This window comes from Lepus europaeus, chromosome 22 (assembly GCF_033115175.1).
Source record: "Lepus europaeus isolate LE1 chromosome 22, mLepTim1.pri, whole genome shotgun sequence".
Classification (NCBI taxonomy): domain Eukaryota; kingdom Metazoa; phylum Chordata; class Mammalia; order Lagomorpha; family Leporidae; genus Lepus; species Lepus europaeus.
Genome location: NC_084848.1, coordinates 27196014 through 27218826, shown reverse-complemented (window position 1 = coordinate 27218826; position 22813 = coordinate 27196014). Strand labels below are relative to the sequence as shown.

The window sequence follows — 22813 nt, the reverse complement described above, 5'->3', positions numbered from 1 at the left end:
ATCTGGGGAGTGAACCAGCGAATGGAGGACCTACCCCCCCCACACACACCTCTGCTCTCTGTAACTCTGCCTTTCAAATAAATAAACCTTAAAAGGAAAGAATCATATTTTTATAAATAAGCAGATTTTTAAGAAAATGCAGTAAATAGCTATCCTTATCTCACTAATGTGTTGAAAGAAGCTGCAATTTTATGTTCCTAAACCTATTAGTTCTATAGCTAAATTGAATTTTTAACCAAAAGACTTTCTAATTATTAAAATTGTGATAAACTTTCAAAAATCTATACTAAAAATTGTTTATATTGTTCAGATTCTTTTTTTTTTCAGCTTTTTTTCTTTTTTGGACAGGCAGAGTGGACAGTGAGAGAGAGACAGAGAGAAAGGTCTTCCTTTACCATTGCTTCACCCTCCAATGGCTGCTGTGGCTGGTGCGCTGTAGCTGGCGCACCACGCTGATCTGAAGCCAGGAGCCAGGTGCTTCTCCTGGTCTCCCATGTGGGTGCAGGGTCCAAGCACTTGGGTCATCCTCCACTGCACTCCCGGGCCACAGCAGAGAGCTGGCCTGGAAGAGGAGCAACCGGGACAGAATCCAGTGCCCCAACCGGGACTAGAACCCGGTGTGCCGGTGCTGCAGGCGGAGGATTAGCCTATTAAGCTGCGAGGCCGATCCAGATTCTCTTCTAAAACTAATTTAGTATGTTGGGTATTAGTTATTTGTTGCTATAGAACAAAAATCCCAAAACTTAGTAACTTAAACTGAGATATTTATTATCTTAACTTCTTTAGCTTAGGACTTTGGGAGTGGCTTAATTGGGTAGTTCTGATTCATGAGATCACAGTTAAGATGTAGGCTGGGAGGCCGGTGCTGTGGCACAGCAGTTAAGCATCCCTTTTGGGTGCTGTTTTGAATCCCAGTTGCTCCACTTTTTTAAAAAATATTTTATTTATTATTTGAGGTGTAGAGCTAGAGAGAGAGGGAGGGAGGGAGAAACAGAGAGAGAGAGGTCTTCCATCCACTGGTTCACTCCCCAAATGGCCACAACGGCTACAGCTGGGCCAATCCGAAGCCAGGAGCTTTCTCCGGGTTTTCCACATGGGTGCAGGAGCCCAAGCACTTGGACCATCTTCTATTGCTTTTCTAGGCCACAAGCAGAGAGCTGGATTGGAAGAGCAGCAGCCAAGACTCAAACCGGTGCCCATACGGGATGGCCGGCACCTCTGGTAGAGGCTTAGCCCACTACACCACATCAGCTGCTCCACTTCTGATCCAGCTCCCTGCTAATGCATCTGGGAAAGCAGTAGCCCAAGTACTTGGGCCCCTTTACCCACGTGGGAAACCTGGAAGAAGCTCTCAGTTCCTGGCTTCCGCCTGGCCCAGCAGGGGCTATTGTAGCCATTTGAGGAACAAACGAGTGGATGGGAGAGCTCTTTGTGTCTTTCCTCCTCTAACTCTGCCTTCCAAATAAATAAATAATTTTTTTTGACAGGCAGAGTTAGACAGTGAGAGAGAGAGACAGAGACAGAGAGAAAGGTCTTCCTTCCGTTGGTTCACACCTCAAATGCCTGCTACGATCGGCAGGCTGTGCCGATCCGAAGCCAGGAGCTTCTTCCTGGTCTCCCATGTGGGTGCAGGGCCCAAGCACCTGGGCCATCCTCCACTACACTCTTGGGCCACAGCAGAGAGTTGGACTGGAAGACGAGCAACCGGGACAGAACCTGGCGCCCCAAATGGGACTAGAATCCGGGGTGCCGGCGCCGCAGGTGGGGGATTAGCCTAGTGAGTTGCGGCACTGGCCATAAATAAATCTTAAAAAAATAAAAATAGAAGATGTAGGCTGGGCCTGCAGTCATCTAAGGGTGCCTGGGGATGGAGGACAACTCACTCAATGATGGACAGGAAGCCTCAGATGCTCCTCACGCGGACTCTGCACAGCACTGCTAGGATATCTTCACAACACAATGGCTGGCTTCCTCCCAATAGCAATCCAAGAAAGCGAGGCAGAGCAGCCATGTCTTTTATCACTTAGCCCTGTGGGTCACACACTATCTCCCCCTTTATATGCAAATGGTCATACAGACCAATCCTGACGGCATATGCCAAGGTACAACACAAGGGCACGGCTATGAGGAAGTGAGTATCACTGAGGGTCATCTACAAGGCTGGCTACTGCAAGCTATGACCAGTATTTGCACTGCATCTTATGTTCCGTTTTTATTTTCAGTACAGTCACTCATTGCTTAACAATGGGAACATGTTCTGAGAAATGTGTCATGAGGTGATTTAGCTGTTGAGCAAACATCAGAGAGCAGTTACACAAACCTGGATGCTATACCCTACTACGCACCTAGGCTACATGGTATATACCATTACACATGAGATCCGTCGTTGACCAAAATGCCCTCACGTAGCACATGACTGTACCTGTGTGTGTGTGTGCGTGTGTGTGATATACATGAGGCTACTCTCTGATGTAAAAAATTTTTGATATCTCCCATGCATTTTTTTTTCAGAATACACATTTTCCATAAAGTTTTTGGAGGGCCCTGGTATTAACAAAGTTTTTATACTTCCTGCTTTAGGAACTATATGTTAACCCATTGATTGATATTAACCTTAAAAATGAAAAGCAATATTGATTTTAATTTCTCTGAAGATATATCCTACCACTTAAAGCTTTCTATCTTCTGTCACAGTTACAATATTTTACTTACAGAAATAAAGTCAGCATCCCATATGGGCACCGGTTCTAGTCCCGGCTGCTCCTCTTCCGATAGAACTCTGCTATGGCCTGGGAAAGCAGCAGAAGATGGCCCAAGTCCTTGGACCCCTGCACCCCCATGGGAGACCTGGAAGAAGCTCCTGGCTCCTGACTTTGGATCAGCTCAGCTCTGGCCATTGCGGCCATCTGGGGAGTGAAGCAGTACATGGAAGACCTCTCTCTGTCTCTGCCTCTCTATGTAACTCTGTCTTTCAAATAAATAAATCTTAAAAAAAAAAAAAAAAAAAGGAAAGAAAGTCAGAAAAACTACAATGCATACAATGTTCTGCTTGTTTCTAAAGTGAAAAATGAACTTAAATATTTCAAATTAGCCAGTAGAAAGTAGGAGAAAGAGGCCAGTGCTGTGGTGTGTAGGAGGTTAAACCTCTGCTTGCAGCGCCAGCATCCCAAATGGGTGCTGGTTTGTGTCCCAGCTGCTCCTCTCCTGATCTAGCGCTCTACTAACGGCCTGGGAAAGCAGTGGAGGATGTCCCAAATGCTTGGCTCCCCGCACTCATGTGGGACACCTGGAAAAAGCTCCTCGCTCCTGGCTTAGGATCAGCCCAGCTTCAGGTGTTAGGGCCATTTGGGGAGTGAACCAGTAGATGGAAGACCTCTCTCTCTGTCTCCCTCTCTAACTCTGTCTCTCAAGTAAATAAATCTTTTTTCTTTTCAAAGGCTTATATTTATTTGAAAGGCAGAGTTACAGGAGGCAGAGGCAGCAGCACCAGCCCCAATAAATTTTTTTTTCAAGTAGAAAAAAACATGTCATATTTCTTTTGAGGACAGGTACCAGTTGAGTAATAGATCTAGTTGGAATTAGATACTAATCAAGAAACACAGTGAAAATATTTGTGTTAACAGAACAGAAAGAAGCTGCAGGGTGTGAGATCAAACAGGAAGGATTTCCCAATGAACGAGAGTTGTCTCACACTGGTGAGGAGGGGGCTCCTTGCCCAAACCTGACCACAAGGCCAAGGTGAACTCACAGACCACAGGGCAGCTAGGTCACCTGTCCTTTACGGTGCTTATAATTCTAAGCTCAGATACTCTAACTCCCAACAAGGAAAACAGAACTGATGAACCGGCAGTTACTAACAAATGAGCTTTCCTGTGAAGAGATCACTTCTCTCTGCACTTCACTCCATCTTACTAAAAACATCACCAGACAAGTGGCAGAAGGGCCCATTCTATACACGGAGAGCATCTGGGTTTTATATCAAAATGAGTCCAGCACAACGCATGACTTCACTCTCCAGGTTTCAGACTTGATTTAGCTATGATAATCACTGCACGCGGAAAGTTGTTGCTATTGCTGCCTCTCTCAAGTCACAAGCCCCTCCCCCCCTTTTTTGTTTACTGCTAAAAATCAAACTTCTTTAGAAAAATAGGACTATCAATAAGGGATCCTTATTGCTCTAATGAACAAATAAAATGAAAACTGGAGGCGACAGGCTATCACTGCCACACCAAACACATATCTACCAGAGGAGGCATTTACAAGTAGTCCTTCCTTATCTGAGGTTTTGGTTACTCATGGTCAATCATGGTTGAAAAACATTAAATGGAAAAGTCCAGAAATAATTTGTAGGTTTTAACTAACTTTCATCACAGGGGCCAGTGTAATAGAACAGCAGGTTAAGCTACTGCTTACAATACCAGTATTACATATTGGAGCACTGGTTCCAAGTTCCATCTGCTCTGTTTCCAATCCAGCTTCCTGCCAATGTACCTGGAAAGGCAGTAAAAGATGGCCCAAATGCTTGGACCCTGGACAGAGTTCCTGGATCTTGGCTTTGGTCTTGCCCAGCCCCGGCTTTTCAGGCTATTTGGGTAGTGAACCAGCAGATGAAAGATCTCTTTTTCTACCTCTCCCTGTCGCTGTCACTCTGCTTTTCAAATAAAGAAGTCTTTCCTAAAAATTCTATCATTACAATATACTGTTATAACTATTCTATTGTATTGTTGTTGTTAGTTTCTGTGCCTAATTTATAAATTAAACTTTCTCATGAGTATGTACACACAGAAAAAAACGTAGTACATATAGGGGTCTAGTACTTCTGTGATTTCAGGAATTCATACTGGTCTTGCAAAGTACCCCTTTAGATAAAGTAGGACCACTGTTTTGAAAGAGTAATTGCTGGGACCAATGCTGTGGCACAGAAGGTTAAAGCCTTGGCCTGCAGCACCAGCATCCCATGTGGGCACTGGTTTGAGTTCCAGATGCTCCACTTCCGATCCAGCTCTCTGCTATGGCCTGGGAAAGCAGTAGAAGATGGCCCAAGTCCTTGGGCCCCTGCACCCACGTGGGAGACCCAGAAGCAGCTCCTTGTTGGACATTGCCTAAAATCTCCATTACAATACGGCGCCTGGCAGATGTTCGAGGGATGTGTCTGCGGCTGCTTCGGTTAAGCTAGGTAAGATCAGACAACCGGCAGGGATAGGTCCGCTTTAGTTCCGGACACGAGGACAGTGCGTGATCCCTATACTTTGCTTAAGGTGCCCCCTGTGCGTGATCCACCCACGCCTGCATGACCTTTTTGCTGATTGGCTCCCCTACTACACATGTCTTTCATAAGCTTTTTTTTTTTTTTTTTTTTTTTGACAGGCAGAGTGGATAGTGAGAGAGAGAGAGATAGAGAGAAAGGTCTTCTTTTTCCGTTGGTTCACCCCTCAATGGCCACTGCAGCTGGTATGCTGCGGCCAGCGCACCACACTGATCCGAAGCCAGGAGCCAGGTGCTTCTCCTGGTCTCCCATGCAGGTGTAGGGCCCAAGGACTTGGGCCATCCTCCACTGCACTCCCAGGCCACAGCAGAAAGCTGGACCGGAAGAGGAGCGACCGGGATAGAATCCAGCGCCCTGACCGGGACTAGAACCTAGTGTGCCGGTGCCGCAGGCGGAGGATTAGCCTAGTGAGCCACGGTGCCAGCATCTTTCATAAGCTTTATAAGCCTGCACACTTCTTCAATAAGGCGGTTCCTGCTTCGACAGAACTCATGGGTGCTTGTGCTGTGTTCATCACCTGTCGACCTTACCTCTCCCATTCGCCTTGTTGGGGAGTGCTTGCGCTGCCCCTGCTGGTCAGGGGCTAGCATTGGGCTTGAGACCCTGACAGCTCCTGGCTCCTGGCTTCGGATCAGCTCAGCTCTGGCCATTACAGCCATTTGCAGAGTGAACCAGTGGATGGAAGACCCCCCTCCCCAGCTCTACCTCTCTCTGTAACTTTTTCAAGTAAATAAAATAAATCTTTTTAAAAAAATGAGTAATTGCCAAGAATCAATGTCCCTAGGTACTGTTTATACTGGAGTTTGACTAGATAGAGAAATAAAAACATTTTCCCTTTCTTGTTATCGACTAAAAAATACTACTTCAAATATATTAAATCAAAGCGAAAAGCATAAGATTGAAATATTACAGTGGCACTCCTTGTATAAAACACTCCAGAAACATTTTTACCAAACACTGTTAAAATTAAAATATTATGGGATTCTGGGGTTGGTGTCGTGGCACAGAGGATAAAGCCACTGCCTTTGGCACCAGCATCCCACACGGGTGCCGGTTCAAGTCCTAGATTCTCTACTTTCTATCTAGCTTACTGCTAATGTCCCTGAGAAAGCAGCGGAGGATGGCCTAAGTCCTTAGGTCTCTGAGTCCACGTGGTAGACCCATAAGAAGCTCCGGCTCCTGGCTTTGCCCTGGCCCAGTCCCAGTCACTGTAACCATCTGGGGAGTGAACCAGTGGATTGAAGAATTTTATCTCTACCTCTCTGTTACTCTGCCTTTCAAATAAAAAAAAATAAATCTCAACAAAAAAAGGTTATGCTTCAGGGGGCATGATTATAATCATCAGTTATATTTTCTTGTGAACTCTGGAAGCCTTCAAGGGTACAGCTAATTTTCCTTGACAACATGCCATCTATTATCTGATCAGTGTTTTCTGTGCCCTACTCCTTTATTAAACCATAATCACTTAACTATCTTTTTAAATCTGTTGTGGGATGTGAATCAGTGAGCCATAAAATTAGAATTTTATGTCAACCTATGCAAATGAGGGACCCTCCAACAGAATCAGGGTCATGAACTTTGAGACAATTCTTATAAACCTCTTTCCATGTATTTGAGCTATCAGCCAGGAACAAGAAAACAAAATGCATAGAAATTTGACCTATGAAAAAGCAGAATATTACTTTATATAGATTACATATCAATTTTACCTTTATGAGCTTTCTCTTTTGTTTCCTCAACTAACCTGTCACCTTTTCAACATGGACATGGATAATTACACGAGCAAAGTTCTGGGGCTGGCAGTATGTAAGTAATAAAGCAATGTACTACAGTGTAGTAATTAATTAAGCCACCACCGGTGACACTGGCAGTCCATATCAGAGTGCTAATTGGAGTCCTGGCTACTCTACTTCTGATCCAATTCCCTGCTAATGCTCCTGGGAAAGCAGTAGAAGATGGCCCAAGTGTTTTAGTCCCTGACATCCACATGGGAGACCAGGATGGAGTTCCAAACCTCTAGTTTTAGCCTTGCCCAGCCCTTAGCCATTATGGCTATCTGGGGACTGAAGCAGTGACTGGAAGACCTTTCTCTCTGGGTCTCTCTCTCCCTTTCTCTGTCACTTTGCCTTTCCAATAAATAAATTTTTTAAAGTTTTATTTATTTATTGGAAAGTCAGAGTTACACAGAGAGAGAAGGAGAGGCAGAGAGTGAGAGAGGTGTCTTCCATCAGCTGGTTCACTCCCCAGTTCGCTGCAATGGCCAGAGCTGCACTGATCCGGAGCCAGGAGCCAGGATCTTCTTCCCGGTCTCCCACGTGGATGCAGGGGCCATCTTCTGCTGCTTTCCCAGGCACGTTAGCAGGGAGCTGAATCAAGAGTGGAGAGGCTACGTCTGGAACTGGCACCCATTTGGGATGTTGGCATCACAGGAGGCAGCTTTACCACTATGCCACACCACCAACCCCAGTATGCCTGTTTTTTGATTGCTATCTCCATCTACATTTCTATTTCCAAACAGTTCAGGCAGGCTTTGGAGAGCAGATTACAACCTTCAGTGGAATATTATTTAGCCATAAGGGGGTGGAATTCTGATACATGCTACAACATGGATGAACCCTGAAAACATTATGCTAAGTGAAAGTGGCCAGGTATAAAAAGTCACTATTATGTGATTCTCCTTATGTGAATTATCTAGAAAGCCACATTCATATAGAGAGAAGCAGATTAGAGGTTACCAGGGATTGGGAGAAAAAGAAAATGGGAGTCATTGTTCAACAGGTACAGAATTTCTGTTTGGGACGATGAAAAACTTGGAAATAAAACAGTAGTTATGATTGTACAACACTGTCAATACAATGCCACTGGAATACACACTTAGAAATAGTAAAAAGGGTGACTGGCACTGTGGCACAGCAGGTTAAGACACTGTCTGCGGTGCCAGCATCCCATATGGGCACCTGTTCCAGTCCCAGCTCCTCCACTTCTGATCTAGCTCCCTGCTAACGCACCTGGGAAAGTAGCAGAAGATGGTCAAGTACTTAGGCCCTGCCACCTAAATGGAAGACCTGAATGGAGTTTCAGGCTCCTGACTTCAGTCTGGCCCAGTTCTGGCCTTTGTGGCAGGATCAAGATCTCGACTGATCGATCGATTCTCTCTCTCTCTCTCTCTATCTCATCTGTAACTCTGCCTTTCAAATAAACACAATATTTGCGGGGAGGGGGGGAGGCCAGCTGGTGCAGGCATATAGGTAAAACCACTGCCTGTGGCACTGGTGCCAGTTTGATGGCTGGTTGCTCCACTACCAATCCAGCTCCCTGCTGATGTGCCTGGGAAAGCAGAGAGGATGGTTCCTGCACCTATGTCGGAGACCCTGAAGAAGCTCCTGGCTTTAGACTGGCCCAGATCAGGCCATTGTAGCCATCTGGGAAAATGAACCAGTAGTTGGAAGATCTCTCCCTCTTTCTGTTAACTCTGCCTTTCAAATAAATAAATATTTTTTAAAAAGGTATTAGGGTATTTCAAAAAAGTACATGGAATATGGAATTAAAAGATAAATTTATAAAATAAATAGTTAAAAGGGCAATTTTTATATCCTATAATTTTAAAAGAAAATGTATTTATTTGAAAGGCAGAGTTAGAGAGAAAGAGAGTGATTGATCTTTTGTCTTCTGTCCACTAGTTCACTCCCCAAATGGCTGTGATGGCCAGAGCTGGGCCAGGCCAAAACCAGGAGCCTATTCCAGGTCTCGCACATGGGTGCAGGGGCCCTAGGCTTGGGACGTCCTCCACTGCTTTCCAAGGCACATTAGCAGGGAGTTGGATAGGAAATGGAGCAGCTGATGTTGTATAATTTTACCACTCTGGGACTGGCACTGTGGCAGAGCAAGTTAACCCAGCCACTGCAATGCTGGCATCCCTCTGGGCGCTAGTTTGAGTCCGATCTGCTCCACTTTCAATCCAGCTCCCTGCTAACATGTCTGGGAAAGCAGCAGGAGGTGACCCGAGAACTCAAGCCCCTGCCACCTATGTGGGAGACCTGGATGGAGTTCCAGGCTCCTGACTTCAGCCTGTCCCAGCCATGGCCATGGCAGCCATGTGGGAAGTGAACCAGTGGATGGAAGATCTCCCTCTCTCTGTCTTCTGTAACTCTGCCTTTCAAATAAATCAATCAATCTTAAAATTTTTTTTTTCCAAAAAAAAAGAAAGGGGGGCAAGGGAGACCAAGCACTTCAAATATAAAATCTTAAGGAAAAAATGGCTACTATTTCAAATGGCAACAACTATGCTATCACTACCTAGCTGTACTACCTCAAAGTCAATTTTGATTTAAATTCTGAACAGTAGTTTTGATACTTACAAAAGGTCTTTTAATGCTATAAGAAGGAAAGCTTATCTACTCAAGACTATACATTCAAAAGAGGGCTTGAATTATGCATTTCAATTATTGCATCATAAAATATGCAATTTTATATATTCTAACTACAGGGCTCCAAAGCAAAGATATTCAAGACATGTCTTCATATACATATACATTTTTTTTTTTAAGATTTACTTGAATGGCAGAGTGACAAAGAGAGACACAGATCCTCCATCTGCTGGTTCACTTCCTAGATGTCCTCAACAGCTAGGGCTAGTCAGGCTGAATCCAAGAGCCAGGAACTCTATCCTGGTCTCCCACATGGGTCTCAGGGGTCCAAGTACTTTGGGCCATCATCTGTTGCCATCTTAAGTGCATTATCAGGAAGCTGCAGCTGAAGCAGAGTAGCCAGGACTTGAACCAGCATGGGATATGAGTGTCCCAAGTAGTGACTTAACCCACCGTGCCACAAAGCCCACTTCCTTCTTAGGTTTTGTTAACCACAAATTAAACATGTTTCCAGGTATTCCCTTGCAATCCTGAATGATATTATCTATTCTGAAATATGCAATCTTGACAAAAATCCTAGTAAGTTTTCCCTTCAAAAATATTTAAATTGTGTTTGTTAATACTCTGAATTCAAAACTAGACACTTCAAACTGGCATGTGCAATCCTCCCCCGCCCTCTGTTTCTATATATACACACAGAGGGAGTCAAATGGATTCTCTTCCTTTTTTTTTTTTTAAAGATTTATTTATTTTATTTGAAAGGCAGAGTTATACAGAGAGAGGAACAATTAGAGGGAGGAGGAAGAAGGGGAGAAGGGAAGAGGGGGAGAGGGGGAGATGGGGAGAGAGGGAGAGATCTTTCACTCCTCACATGGCTACATTGGCCAGGGCTGAGCCAGGCCAAAGCCAGGAGTTCTACCCAGTCTCACACCTGGGTGCAAGGGGCCAAGCACTTGGGCCATCTTCCACTGCTTTCCCAGGCACATCAGCAGGGAGCTGGATTGGAAGTGTGGGATGCCTGCACTGCGGGCAGTGATTTAACCCACTGCACCACATTCTCTAGTGGCACCAAAACTTTCCAAATGTGCAACCTAAAGTCTTCATTATCTCTGAATTCTCTCTTGCTTTCCATATTCTCCCCTTTTATTAAGGACTGAAGATCCTTCATTTGAAGTATCTTTCCTCTTAGTCCCCCTGCTGATATCTAAATTCTAGTCTTTATTACTTCAGATTTGAACTGTGATGGCCTCTAACCTTGTCTACCAGTCACCAGGGTCTCTATTCTCAGATCCATTTACCATTGTCTTCCTACAATGCTGTTTTCGTCATTTTCTCATTAGATGGTAAGCCACATCATGGCAGGGTCTCATTCATCTCTGAACACTAACTACTCAGCACTGTATAACCTGGCAGATACATTTAATCTATGTTTGCTGAATGAATTAATGAATGCATAAACCATGTCACCCTCCTTCTCAAAACTTTCATCAATTTCCCACTGTACACAACAGAAATTATGAACTCAAATACATACGGGGCCAGACATGAAGTGCCAATGAGCAAAGGAGTGTATAAAACAACAGGAAGTGGTGGAGACTGTGGCACACTGGAGATCAGATGCCCCACCTATAGGGGAAACTTCTTGCTGTTCCTGCCAATTGCTGACATAATGAAATGCAGGAGCCCTACTGCCAGGTTTTCTAATTTTTATGATATTTAAAAGCATAGATTTCTATATAAAATGTGCTGATTTTAAAATGGTGATGATTAATTCCACTTAAAACCCAAAAGCAAACCTCAAAACCTCCATGTAGGATGAACTAAACACTTTTATAGGTCAAATCTAGTCCTCAAATCACAAGGTGGAGAGTCTGACAGCCGGCATGGTGGTACACTGGGTTAAGCTGTCACCTGTGATGCCGGCATCCCATATGTGTGCTGATTCAAGTCCTGCTGCTCAACTTCAAGTCTGGATCCCTGCTAATGTGCCTGGGAAAAGCAGCAGAAGGTGGCTTCAGTAGTTGGGTCCCCGCCACCCACATGGAGACCTGGATGGAGTTCTAGGCTCCTAGCCCAGCCCCAGCTGTTGAGGCCATTTGGTAATTAAACCAGCAGATGGAAGTTTTGTTATCTCTGTCACTCTGCCTTTCAAATAAATGAAATAAATCTTAACAACAACAACAAAAAAGTTGGCGAGTCTCTGGTCCACCCAACTCCCCTCCTGACATTTTACGTCCTTTACAATGAGTACACAGCTTGCCTTTCCAGAGCTTCTCATCCACTACTCCCAAAACCCTCTGCTTTAGAACCAGTGTTCTTCAACACTGGCACCTATCAGAACCACCTGGAGGGCTTGTTAAAGCACAGATCGCTGGCCTCACCGCCAGCATTTCTAACTCGGTAGGTCTCGGGTGAAGCCTGTGAAATCGCAATGCTGATGCACTGGTCTGTGGACCACCTATTGGGAACCCCTGCTCTACACTACTCCTTGTTGCAAGTTCACTCTGAATTTGTTTTCCATTCTTCCATGTTTTCAGAGAGCCCTCCCTCTTCCTTTTTGTCCACCACCTATAAATTGTTCCCTAACTCAGACAGTTTTAAATGTCTCCAAATTCCAGCAGCACACAAGTTCTATGCCATTCCCCATTGTCAATCACTGTTTGATACTGTTTACTATTAAATGTTTGTGTATAGATGCCAACGAGGTTGTATACTCTCAGATCAGCATCCAGGTCGGAAGCTTTTACACCTGCCTGTAAACACGAAGGGGCAGGGAATCTCTCTTACCCACACTGTACCCTCAAGCTACCACAGACCCTGGAATATAGTTGCTACTCACACACACTTAACTGAATGGACACTTGATGGATCTCTAACATGAAAGTTCATACAAGTAGGCTTGAAATTTGTGTGATTTTCATGGAGAACTTCTAGTCTGTGCTAATGGCTTTGTCAGGCTGGATAACTAATAAAAGTGGACTATTATGCTTATCAAATGTCAACAGTTAAGAATTACATGATAATACATCTCATAGATAAACAAAACAGCTAATGTGAAAAACTGATCAAAAAATTATTAAGATTAAATCCTTACTTGTAAGATTTCTTTTTTTTTTTTTTATTTTTGACAGGCAGAGTGGACAGTGAGAGAGAGAGACAGAGAGAAAGGTCTTCCTTTGCTGTTGGTTCACCCTCCAATGGCCACCGCGGCTGGCGCACTGCAGCCGGCGCACCGCGCTGATCCAAAGGCAGGAGCCAGGTGCTTCTCCTGGTCTCCCATGGGGTGCAGGGCCCAAGGACTTGGGCCATCCTCCACTGCACTTCCAGGCCATAGCAGAGAGCTGGCCTGGAAGAGGGGCAACCAGGACAGAATCCGGCACCCCAACCGGGACTAGAACCCAGTGTGCCGGCGCCACAAGGCGGAGGATTAGCCTGTTGAGCCACGGCGCCAGCCCTTACTTGTAAGATTTCTTATAATGCAGGGCTGTGAACTAGTCATGATATCACAAGATGATATCCATTTCATGGATGCTGTCCTCGCAGTAAAAAAGTAGAATGCTTATATGTCTGTTAAAATTTTTAAAATAAAAAATACAGAAAAAAAGTGGAATGAAACTACGTAGCTGCCATGATATTCAGAAACACAGATGGGAGCAGGCGTTGAGTTTAGTGGTTAAGATGCAGGTTACAATGCAGCATCCCCTATCACAGTACCTGAGGCTGACTCAGCTCTGATTCCTAATTCCAGATTTCTGCCAGTGTAGACCCTGGGAGACAGCAGTGATGGCTCAAGTAATTGGGTCCCTCCAGCCTTGCCCAGCCATTGCGGCCATTTGGGAAGAAAACTGGCAGGTGGGAGGGAAGGAAGACTGATCAGCCCCTTCAGATGTAGTTTGGATAATAATGCTTATATATTCATTCAGAGTTCCAAGGGCTGTGTGAAAACAAAACAAAAGTTGTTTACCTAGTGTCTTCCGCCTACAGAATAGAATCTGCTATCAGGTGATTTCAAGGATGATTTACGAGGTGAGAGTCTCAAAGACAAACCAGAGTAAAGCCACAGATAACCTGACAGTAAACTCAGTTTTGGAACCATTAGAGAACAAAATCAGATAGACTACTTGTTTTGATATATAAGAGCACTAAATTAATTCTGAACAAATCTACACTTGATAGTACTACAGTCAAGCGAAAGACAACAATTTGCATTATTTGACAAAAGACAAGAGAATTAAATTCAGAAGTGAAACAACACAAACCCCACCACCCAGGAGCATGTGAGGTACGGTTACAGCTTTAAGCAAGTACAGGTGTTACCTTCCACCTGGACACCTGCTCTGCTTACCAGGACCATGATGAGTTCACCCGCATGAGGATTCGGCCAAGGCAATCCACATTTCTATGTTGACCAGGAACTACGAAAACTGGGCAGAAAAAGAATTGCAAAACCATGTCAACAAAACACTAAATGGCTTATGCCAAGTTCTACAAGTATTAGCATTCTCAGCACACAAAGCAAAATTGAACCCCTTAAAGCTTCACAAACTACCTACCATCAGGAGGGAAATGCTACCAGATGAATTGCTAAGTAGCAACTTGTACTCCACTATGTCTTACTTCTCACCAAGAGATGACAGAATAACAACATCAAGTTCTATGGTTGAGAATGTGGAGTTTCAGCTAGCTGTGGATTCTAAAATTGCCTCTACTAGAGTATGAACTCTTAGCATTCATCTTAGCCATATTCATGTCACAACAGTTTCATTTGTAAAATCAGTCTATAAAAACAACCTTGTTACAATTCTTTATCTTTTTAAACCAATCAGTAGGCCTATGTTCAAATGATCAAAGTCTTGGATTGTTTTCCATATTATAAAGCCACCAAGTTTTAGAAAGGATAGCAAATACACAGCCTATGCCAGAAAGATGTCCTACTCTTTTTTTTCCTGCAAGATATAAGGTTCATTTCCAGAACTTTACACACTAATCCTAGCTTTACACACTCATTAGAGGCAACCCCTTCAATGCCTGGTGATGCCACCCACGGACACACAGGAGCGAGACACACACAGCGGCAAATGTGCCAGAGACACAGTATAAGCCACCATCAGGCTCGCAGATGACACTAACATGTTCGAGGGGAGCTTTCGGGGCTCATTACCACATCAGCACGCTCCCTCTGATCACGATTCAGGGGCAGGAATTACGTAAGCGAAGAAGGGTGTGTGTGCAGGGGGCAGGGGAATGAGAGGCCAGAGCCCTCAGGACGGGGTGTAGGGACTCCCTTCGCCCCAGGGAGACGGCCACAAAGGGTGGCTCCACAACGACCCTGTCCAGTATTTTTAATCTGAAATGAGAGAAGACAGCGCAGCCCAAGTCTCCCAACTACTGACTTGGTACCAGAACACCACATCTTCCTTAATGACTGATTTTTACTGAATGAAGGCATAACCACAGAACTCCTCCAGGAAAAAAAAAAAAGAGCGAGCGAGCGCGCTGCTTTTCCAGAGTGTATTCAGGCAGCGCTTTCAACTTCATCCGACTTGGCGTGCGGACGCTCAAGGAGGCATCAGCTGCGCGGGCCGCTCCGGCCTGGGACCCTGCCCCCGACCCCAGCCCAGGCGTCTGGGCGCCCGAACGCGCGGCCCTGTGAGCCCGGCAGCCTCGCTCCCGGCCACTGCCCCGTCGCAGGTCCTTAACTGCCTCTCAGGACGCGCCTGGCCCGGCCCGGCCGCTGGACGCGCGCCCTCCCTCACAACGGGAGGAGGAGGAGAGGCGCGGTGAGGCGGCCGCGGCGCTGGCTGCGCGGTGTCGGAAGGCAGCGGACAGGCCCGCGGGCAAGCGGAGAAACGCCGCGAGCCCGGCAGCCACGGCTCCGACTGGCCGGGCCTGCAGGACGCCACGCCGCCGCTCAGGGCCGGGCCACTGCCGCCTCCCCGCCCGCCCTGCCCAGCCCCGGCCCCGACCCAGGCCCCGGCCCCTCAGACGCCGCTCCCCGCCTCGGCTCGCACACTCACCGGGAGCGCGCGCCGGCCGGGCGCGACCCCGCACGATAGCGCCGCAGCCACGTCACGGCGCGTGCGCCCTCCGCGCGCTCGCAACGGCCCCGGCGACGCGGCCCGCTCGGCGTGCTGGTTTCCTTAGCGACGGAGCGGGCCGGGGCCCAGGCGTCGGGAGGACCGCGGCGGCGGCGGCGCGGACCGCGGGAAAGCCACGATGTCGTCGAAGGGAAAGGACAGGAGAAAAAGCAAAGGCAGAGTCAGAAGCAAGAAGGGGAAGTAAGGAGCAGCGCCGTGGGGCTTCCTCTGCCTGGGTCTGCGCGCCGGCGTCCGCCTTCCTCCCGCCGGCCCTCCTGGACTGCCGCCTCTGAGAAGCTCGATTCCTGTCCATTCTGTTTATTTGAGAGGCAGAGTTACAGAGACCTAGACCGAGAGAGAGAGAGAGAGAGAGATAACCTGTGTCCGCTGGTTCACCCCCCAAATGGCCACACCGGCTGGAGCTGGGCTGATCAGGAGCCGAAAGCTAAATCCAGGTCTCCCACTTGGGTGCAGGGTCCCAAGCACTTGGGTCATCTTCCACTGCTTCCCCAGGTCGTTCACAGGAAGCTGATGGGAAGAGGTGCAGCCGGGACTCGAACCCGCATCCATTAGGAAGTTAACCTACTAAGCCACAGCGCCAGCCCCAATCTGGGCATTCTTGCCCAGAGTCTGAGACCTGTCTGTGTGTGTGTGTGTCTGAGACAATTGAAGAGTATCTAGAGCTTTGCTGGGTGGTTGGAGTCACTCCTCGGGCCTTTCCGGCGGCCCCTATAGATGCAGAGGGGGAACCGAAGAATCGGACCAGACTGCCAGAGGCCTTGCCGTGGGTCGTGCCCCAGCACTGGCGTTTGCAAGGGTGGGACTGCTGCTAGTGTGCCCTCAGATCTCTCGTGCTGTCCTCCGGTGGCTTCTGTGGAGTTAGACATGGTGTCCAGCAGAGCCATAAATGGGACCGCAACGGAGTTCCCCAAATGTGTGTTGTTTATAAAGCCGCTTAAGTAGTTCACAGTCAGTACAGAAAGTCTGAAAGTATCAGGAAATCAGCACCTGCAATCTCATTACCCAAAGATAACCACTACTGTCATTTTGGAGTATTTGTTTTTCTTTGTACAGTGATCACCCAGTAGGCATACTTATTTGTAGCTTTTTCATCTCATGTATTAATATAAGTGGTTTTTTAAAAAATATTTTTATTTGAAAGGTCAAGAGACAGTCTAAGATCTCCCATCAGCTGTCTCACTCCCAAATGCTGGCAACAGCCCAGCCAAAGCCAGGAGTCAGGAACTCAGTCTTCCCACATGGGAGACGGGGACCCGAGTACTTGAGCTGCCATCTCCTAGCTCCCAGGGTCCACTTTAACAGGAAGCTGGGTCAGAAGCAGAGAAGCCAGGACTTTGACCAGGCAGTCTGATACAGGATGCAGTGGCCCAAGCGATGCTGCAACCAAACACCCATCCAATATAAGTATTCTACAGTGTGATTTTTTAAAAAAATTTGAGAGGCAGAGTTACAGAGAGAGAGGGGAAGACAGAGACAGAAGTCTTCCATTGGTTGCTTCACTCCTCAAATGGCTGCAACATTTGGAGCTGGGCTGATCCGAAGCCAGGAGCTTCTTCCAGGTCTCCCTCATGGGTGCCAGTACCCCCAAGCACTTGGGCATCTTGCACTGCTTTTCCTAGGCCATTGGCAGGGAGCTGAATCCAAAGTGGAGCAGCCAAGACTCCAGCCAGCACCCATATGGGATGCCAGTGCTGTGGTAGCAGCTTTACCTGCTACAGTACCAGCCCTGTGATTTTTTTTTTTTTAATGTAATTGCACAGTTAGTCTAGCCAAGGCCAAGGCCTTATCACACTCCTGGAATGCACTAGCCTATGTTTCTGTCCTTGGCCATGCCATCTGCAGTACACATGTGAACAATGAGGAACACCAAGGGCGACCACTCTTTTATTCCTTGGATTTTCCGTGGTGCATTGAGAAACGCAGCTTGTATCAGAGGTGTCTGCTTCCTTGCCTTGAGTGTTCTCAGCCGGTGAGGCCTGACTCCCTCAGGGAGCGATTGGACGATTGTAGCGAGGCAGTCACTAGAGCCTAGTGGTGCTGGAAGAGGAGCTGTGGACTAGGTGGTTGGGGAACGGGGTTGGCCTTCATTTGAAGGGAACCAGAGTTGAAAGTAGGGGTGGAGAGGTGCTAAGAAGTGGGAATGGGCAAGTGGAAATGTAGAGTGACAGTATAGACATGGCCACACATACGTGTGTGTGAATATTTAGAATTCAAACACCGTGAAGTGAAGTCGTCTTTTTTTTTTTTTTTTTAAGATTATTTATTTGGCCGGCGCTGCGGCTCACTAGGCTAGTCCTCCGCCTGAGGCGCCAACACCACAGGTTCTAGTCCCAGTCAGGGCGCCAGATTCTGTCCCGGTTGCCCTTCTTCCAGGCCAGCCTTCTGCTGTGGCCCGGGAAGGCAGTGGAGGATGGCCCAAGTGCTTGGGCCCTGCACCCGCAAGGGAGACCAGGAGAAGCACCTGGCTCCTGGCTTCGGATCAGCGAGATGCGCCGGCTGCAGCAGCCATTGGAGGGTGAACCAATGGAAGGAAGACTTTTCTCTCTGTCTCTCTTTCACTGTCTAACTCTGCTGTCAAAAAAAAAAAATTATTTATTTATTTATTTGAAAGGCAGAGTTACAGGGAGGTGGAGGCAGAGAGAGAGGTCTTCCATCCGCTGGTTCACAGAGCTTGCCCCAGTTATATATATTACCTGCTTATATACGTATCTGGTGCCTGTCATATATAAGGGATGGTGTTTTGTTAATCATCTTACAATATTAATTTGAAAAATCTCTCCTTCTATCACTTTAATCTTTAGGTTCCTGCCTTTTTTAAAGTTTCCTCTCCATCTCTTTATAAAGGATTATGTTTTGTTTCTTAAGCATCCTTAAAGTCCACTGTACTGTGGCACCAGCTGATGTTTAACACACACTTGCACTCTGACTCCAATTTTTTGGTCCAAGGTCTAGCCAGAAACAAAACAAAATAAACCTGGGAGATGGAGAGAGCGGGGGATTACAGGTATATCACAAACATACCCTCATGTCACAGGGTAACAAGATAATCAATGGACTTGCTGCAGAGAACCAAGGTAAAAGCCTTGGCAGGAATAGAAAGAACAGTTCAAAGATGGGAGAATCAGAGATGGAAAGATGTGAACATTGAGTGAAATACATTGGATTTATCATGCCTTTCCTCATTGTTTCTCCAGGCATTTAGAGTTATGCTCCAAAGTTCCCCTCTTCTAGGAAGAAATACCTACTAACTCTATTTTGGGAATACAAGTGAAATGTATGTTTCTCATTAACTCATGTATCCAACAATATTTGCTCATGTGTGCCAGGCAGTGCCAAGCAAAGCAATTTTGAAAAAGAGCAAGAGGTAGAATACTCATGAGTTACAGCGGAGAAGGCGTCACAGGCCGTATGTGCTCTCTGTCATGCAGGAAGTCGGTGAAAGCAGATGAATCTGTGGTGGAGAGAGCCAAAGCCAATGCCTCTCTCTGGGAGGCCAGGTTGGAAGTCACAGAGCTCTCCAGGATTGAGTACCGTGATACTTCCCGGAGACTGGCGAAAAGTAATGAGGAGTTGAAGAAACAGCAGTATATAATGGAGAAAGACACAATCTCTGTCTTAAGCTACCTGAAGAAGCAGGACCAGGAGAAAGACAATATGGTAGGTAGATAGAATGCCTCCGATACCTCACTCCTGTCTCTGGTTGCACTTGTGTGAAAATGAATACCTCTTAATAACGCCATGTAGCTGCCATATTGTAATTCCCATTTTACAGCTGAAGAAATTGACTCAGAAAGGACTGAGAACTGACCCCAGGTCACACAGCTAGTCCATGTTAAAAGGGGGAACTTGGGTGTAGTGACACATTCTTCTTGTACCCACCTGCCCGGTAAGCCCCTGGGAAACCCAAGGAAGTTTCCACCATGCTGAGGATGGTGTGCTTCCTTTCCAAGTACGTTTTTGCACCTCTACTATTGATGTTCGCTTCCATAAATAATAATACATACTATAGTCATGTTTTAAAATGCATGTAAGGGGCTGGCGCCGCGGCTCAATAGGCTAATCCTCTACCTTGCGGCGCCGGCACACCGGGTTCTAGTCCCGGTCCGGGCACCGATCCTGTCCTGGTTGCCCCTCTTCCAGGCCAGCTCTCTGCTGTGGCCCTGGAGTGCATTGGAGGATGGCCCAAGTGCTTGGGCCCTGCACCCAATGGGAGACCAGGATAAGCACCTGGCTCCTGCCATCGGATCAGCGCGGTGCGCCGGCCGCGGCGGCCATTGGAAGGTGAACCAACGGCAAAAAGGAAGACCTTTCTCTCTGTCTCTCTCACTGTCCACTGTGCCTGTCTAAAAAAACAAATGCATATAAGTACTATCATACTGCAAATATCTTTTGCAACTTTTCACTTAACATTATTCTGTGACAATTTACAAAATCACGTGATGATTCAGTTTTCTTAAAATTTATAATGCATTCCATTTTTCAAAAATTTATTTGAAAGGCAGAACAGAGAGAGACAGAGAGAGAGAGATAATCTTCCATCTAGAGACACACAGAGAGAGAGAGAGAGAGAGAGAATCTTCCATCTAGAGACAGAGAGAGAGAGAGAGAATCTTCCATCTGCTGGTTCACTCCCCAAATGGCTACAACAGTACAACAGCCAGAGCAGGGCCAGGCCAAACTCGGGAAAGGCCCAGACACGTGGGCCATCACCTGTTCCCTTGCTGGGTGCACTAGCAGGAAGCTGGTTTAGAAGCTGAAGAGCCAGAAAGCAGCACTCAATTGTGGGCTGCCAGCATTCCAAGGAGCAGCTTAAACCACTCCACTGCAATACCAGCTCCGGCAGATGGTTCTAAAAATTCATTCCTAATTGCCTTATAATTATTCCTTTAAATAAGTAAACCAAAATTCACTTCTGCTTACCCTTCTGTTGGTCATTTAAATTCCATTTCATTGTTACAGACATCAGCTGAAAGCTCTGGTGTATGTCCGCCTGTGCCCATGTGTGAGAGTTTCTCCAGAGAGGCCTTGTGGAAGTGAAGTTACTACATTATGGGAATGTGCCACTGAAACTTCGCAAAGGTTTAAGTTGGGCTCTACAGAGCTTTCAGCAATGAATATCGTTGCAGGCAATGTATTAGAATAATTCTTGTTTACCTGCGTTTTGGTCAGCACTTGAACTACACTTAGTATCTTTTGCCAGTCTTACATGTTTATAAATGATCTCACTGTTGCTTCATTTATTTTCCTGGTTTCTAGTCACTTGAACATCTTTTCTGTGATCTTCACACGTTTTGCTTGTTTTTGCTTCTGCACACATCCTTGCATGAACTAATACTGGAGTGATGGGGGAGCTTGGCTCCTACTTAAGGGTGATGTGCAAGTTTAGGAGTCACTCCATGTGGTTTTCTTTTTGAGTTATGTATTTGAAAGGCAGAGTTACAGAGAAGCAGAGGCAGAGCGAGCGAGAGTCTTCCATCCACTGGTTTGATGGATGCTAAAACTATTGGTGAAAATATGATGAGGAGAAGGATATTTGTATAACTTAAAAATATCTTCCCACAAATTACTTAATAATAACAGGAGGAAAAATAGTTACTTTTAAAGGGAGAAATCTAGCAGGCACAATCTTAACCAATTAATTAAAATTAATATCATGATGTTGTAGACTAAAAAGAATACATCATCACTTAGAATTTGCCTGCCATGAGAAAACACCAGACAAGTTCCATCTTGACCAATATTTTAAAAAATATATTGATATAAAAGGAGATGAGAATTCTAGATTAAAGGAGAGCAAGATACATGACAACTAAATGCAATTCATGATCCTGGAGCAGGAAAAAAGTTACAATAAAGGACGTTATTGGAACAGTTGTCCGCTAAACTTGATTATGGAGTATAGACTAAGAAATAGTATCATATCAGTGTTAAATCTCCTAAATGGTAACTATACTGTGCATATAAAACAATGCCCTTTTTTATTAGGAAATGCATATTTGGAGTAAGGGTATGATGCCAACTTAAACTCATAAGGTTCAGAAAAACACATATATATAGAGAGAAAGCAAATGTGCTAAAATTGAGAGGGAGAGAGAAAGAAAATGTGTCAAAATTGATGTGTTTGGACTCTGTACTCTGCTTGAGACTTTAAAAAAAAAGTTACATAAGAGAAATGCAGATCTAAGTGACAATGAGGTGTCTCCTCGCACTCATTATGATGGCTGATTTAGAAGGTACAGACTTGTCCTGCAAGGCCCACACTGCCAGGGTTGTGGGGCGACAGCGTTCTTCCACAAGAAGCACTGGAGACAAGTTTTGGTGAACACATCTGTTTATTACCATTCAGTCTTAAGCTTTTAAAGGGCAGGCAGAGGGGGCGTAGCTAGTTCAGGGCAACACTAATTCTATAGGATAAAGCCAATAATTGGCGCCACTATGCTTCTCCAGTCAGCTTGAAGGTCACGTAACCTAATGGTCCTGGCCACACCCGAGTGCTGTTTGCCTGACTGGTAATTACAAGACCCTTCAACAGGGAGTGGGGTAGGGGAAATGTGCCATCAGTCAGACCATCCTAACCTCCTGCATGGGCTGGGCAGGCAATCCCCCAGCCAGGCACAGGATCACCCACAAAAAGGGAGTAACATGTTCTTAGAATTGTACAGAGCACATCAGATCTGTTAAAAATTTTTTTGAAAGATTAAAACAGCTACATACAAGGAGATGCTTTCATGGAAACAAACAACTATAGAAATTCTGTTGTGTTCATCACACTTTAGTTTGGATGGATTATCACAAATGAATAGTTGAAGATCTTTTTTAAAGTCACATTTTTTTGGCAGTGACATTCCTTTAGAATGTTGTCTAAGACTAGCTACATGATTATCGAAAGATATTGGGCTTTTTCCCATTTACTGAGTTGATAATTTTTTGAATTTATTTGTGATTATCATGGCATTGCTTTTTTTTTTTAAGATTTATTTATTTATTTGAAAGAGTTACACAGAGAGAGGAGAGGCAGAGAGAGGGAGAGAGAGGTCTTCCATCTGATGGTTCACTCCCCAGATGGCTGCAATGGCCAGAGC

The 22813-nt window shown here is 45.8% G+C and overlaps 2 protein-coding genes across 3 annotated transcripts in view; one reads left to right on the top strand and one right to left on the bottom strand.

Annotated features, from left to right (window-relative positions):
- Positions 1 to 15238, bottom strand: part of ENTPD5 (ectonucleoside triphosphate diphosphohydrolase 5 (inactive)) — a 51247-nt gene extending 36009 nt beyond the window's left edge. The window contains exon 1 of one of the 2 annotated variants that reach the window (XM_062181734.1): positions 13979 to 15238. The gene's annotated coding sequence lies outside the window, so the exon portion shown is untranslated. The remainder of the gene's footprint in view (positions 1 to 13978) is intronic. The other variant, XM_062181733.1, reaches the window with a different exon arrangement.
- Positions 15239 to 15786: 548 nt separating this feature from the next.
- BBOF1 (basal body orientation factor 1) overlaps positions 15787 to 22813 on the top strand; it is a 44478-nt gene continuing 37451 nt past the window's right edge. The window contains exons 1-2 of the mRNA XM_062181735.1: positions 15787 to 15911; positions 19160 to 19388. Coding sequence (XP_062037719.1) covers positions 15850 to 15911; positions 19160 to 19388 — 291 coding nt within the window. The 5' untranslated portion in view covers positions 15787 to 15849. The remainder of the gene's footprint in view (positions 15912 to 19159; positions 19389 to 22813) is intronic.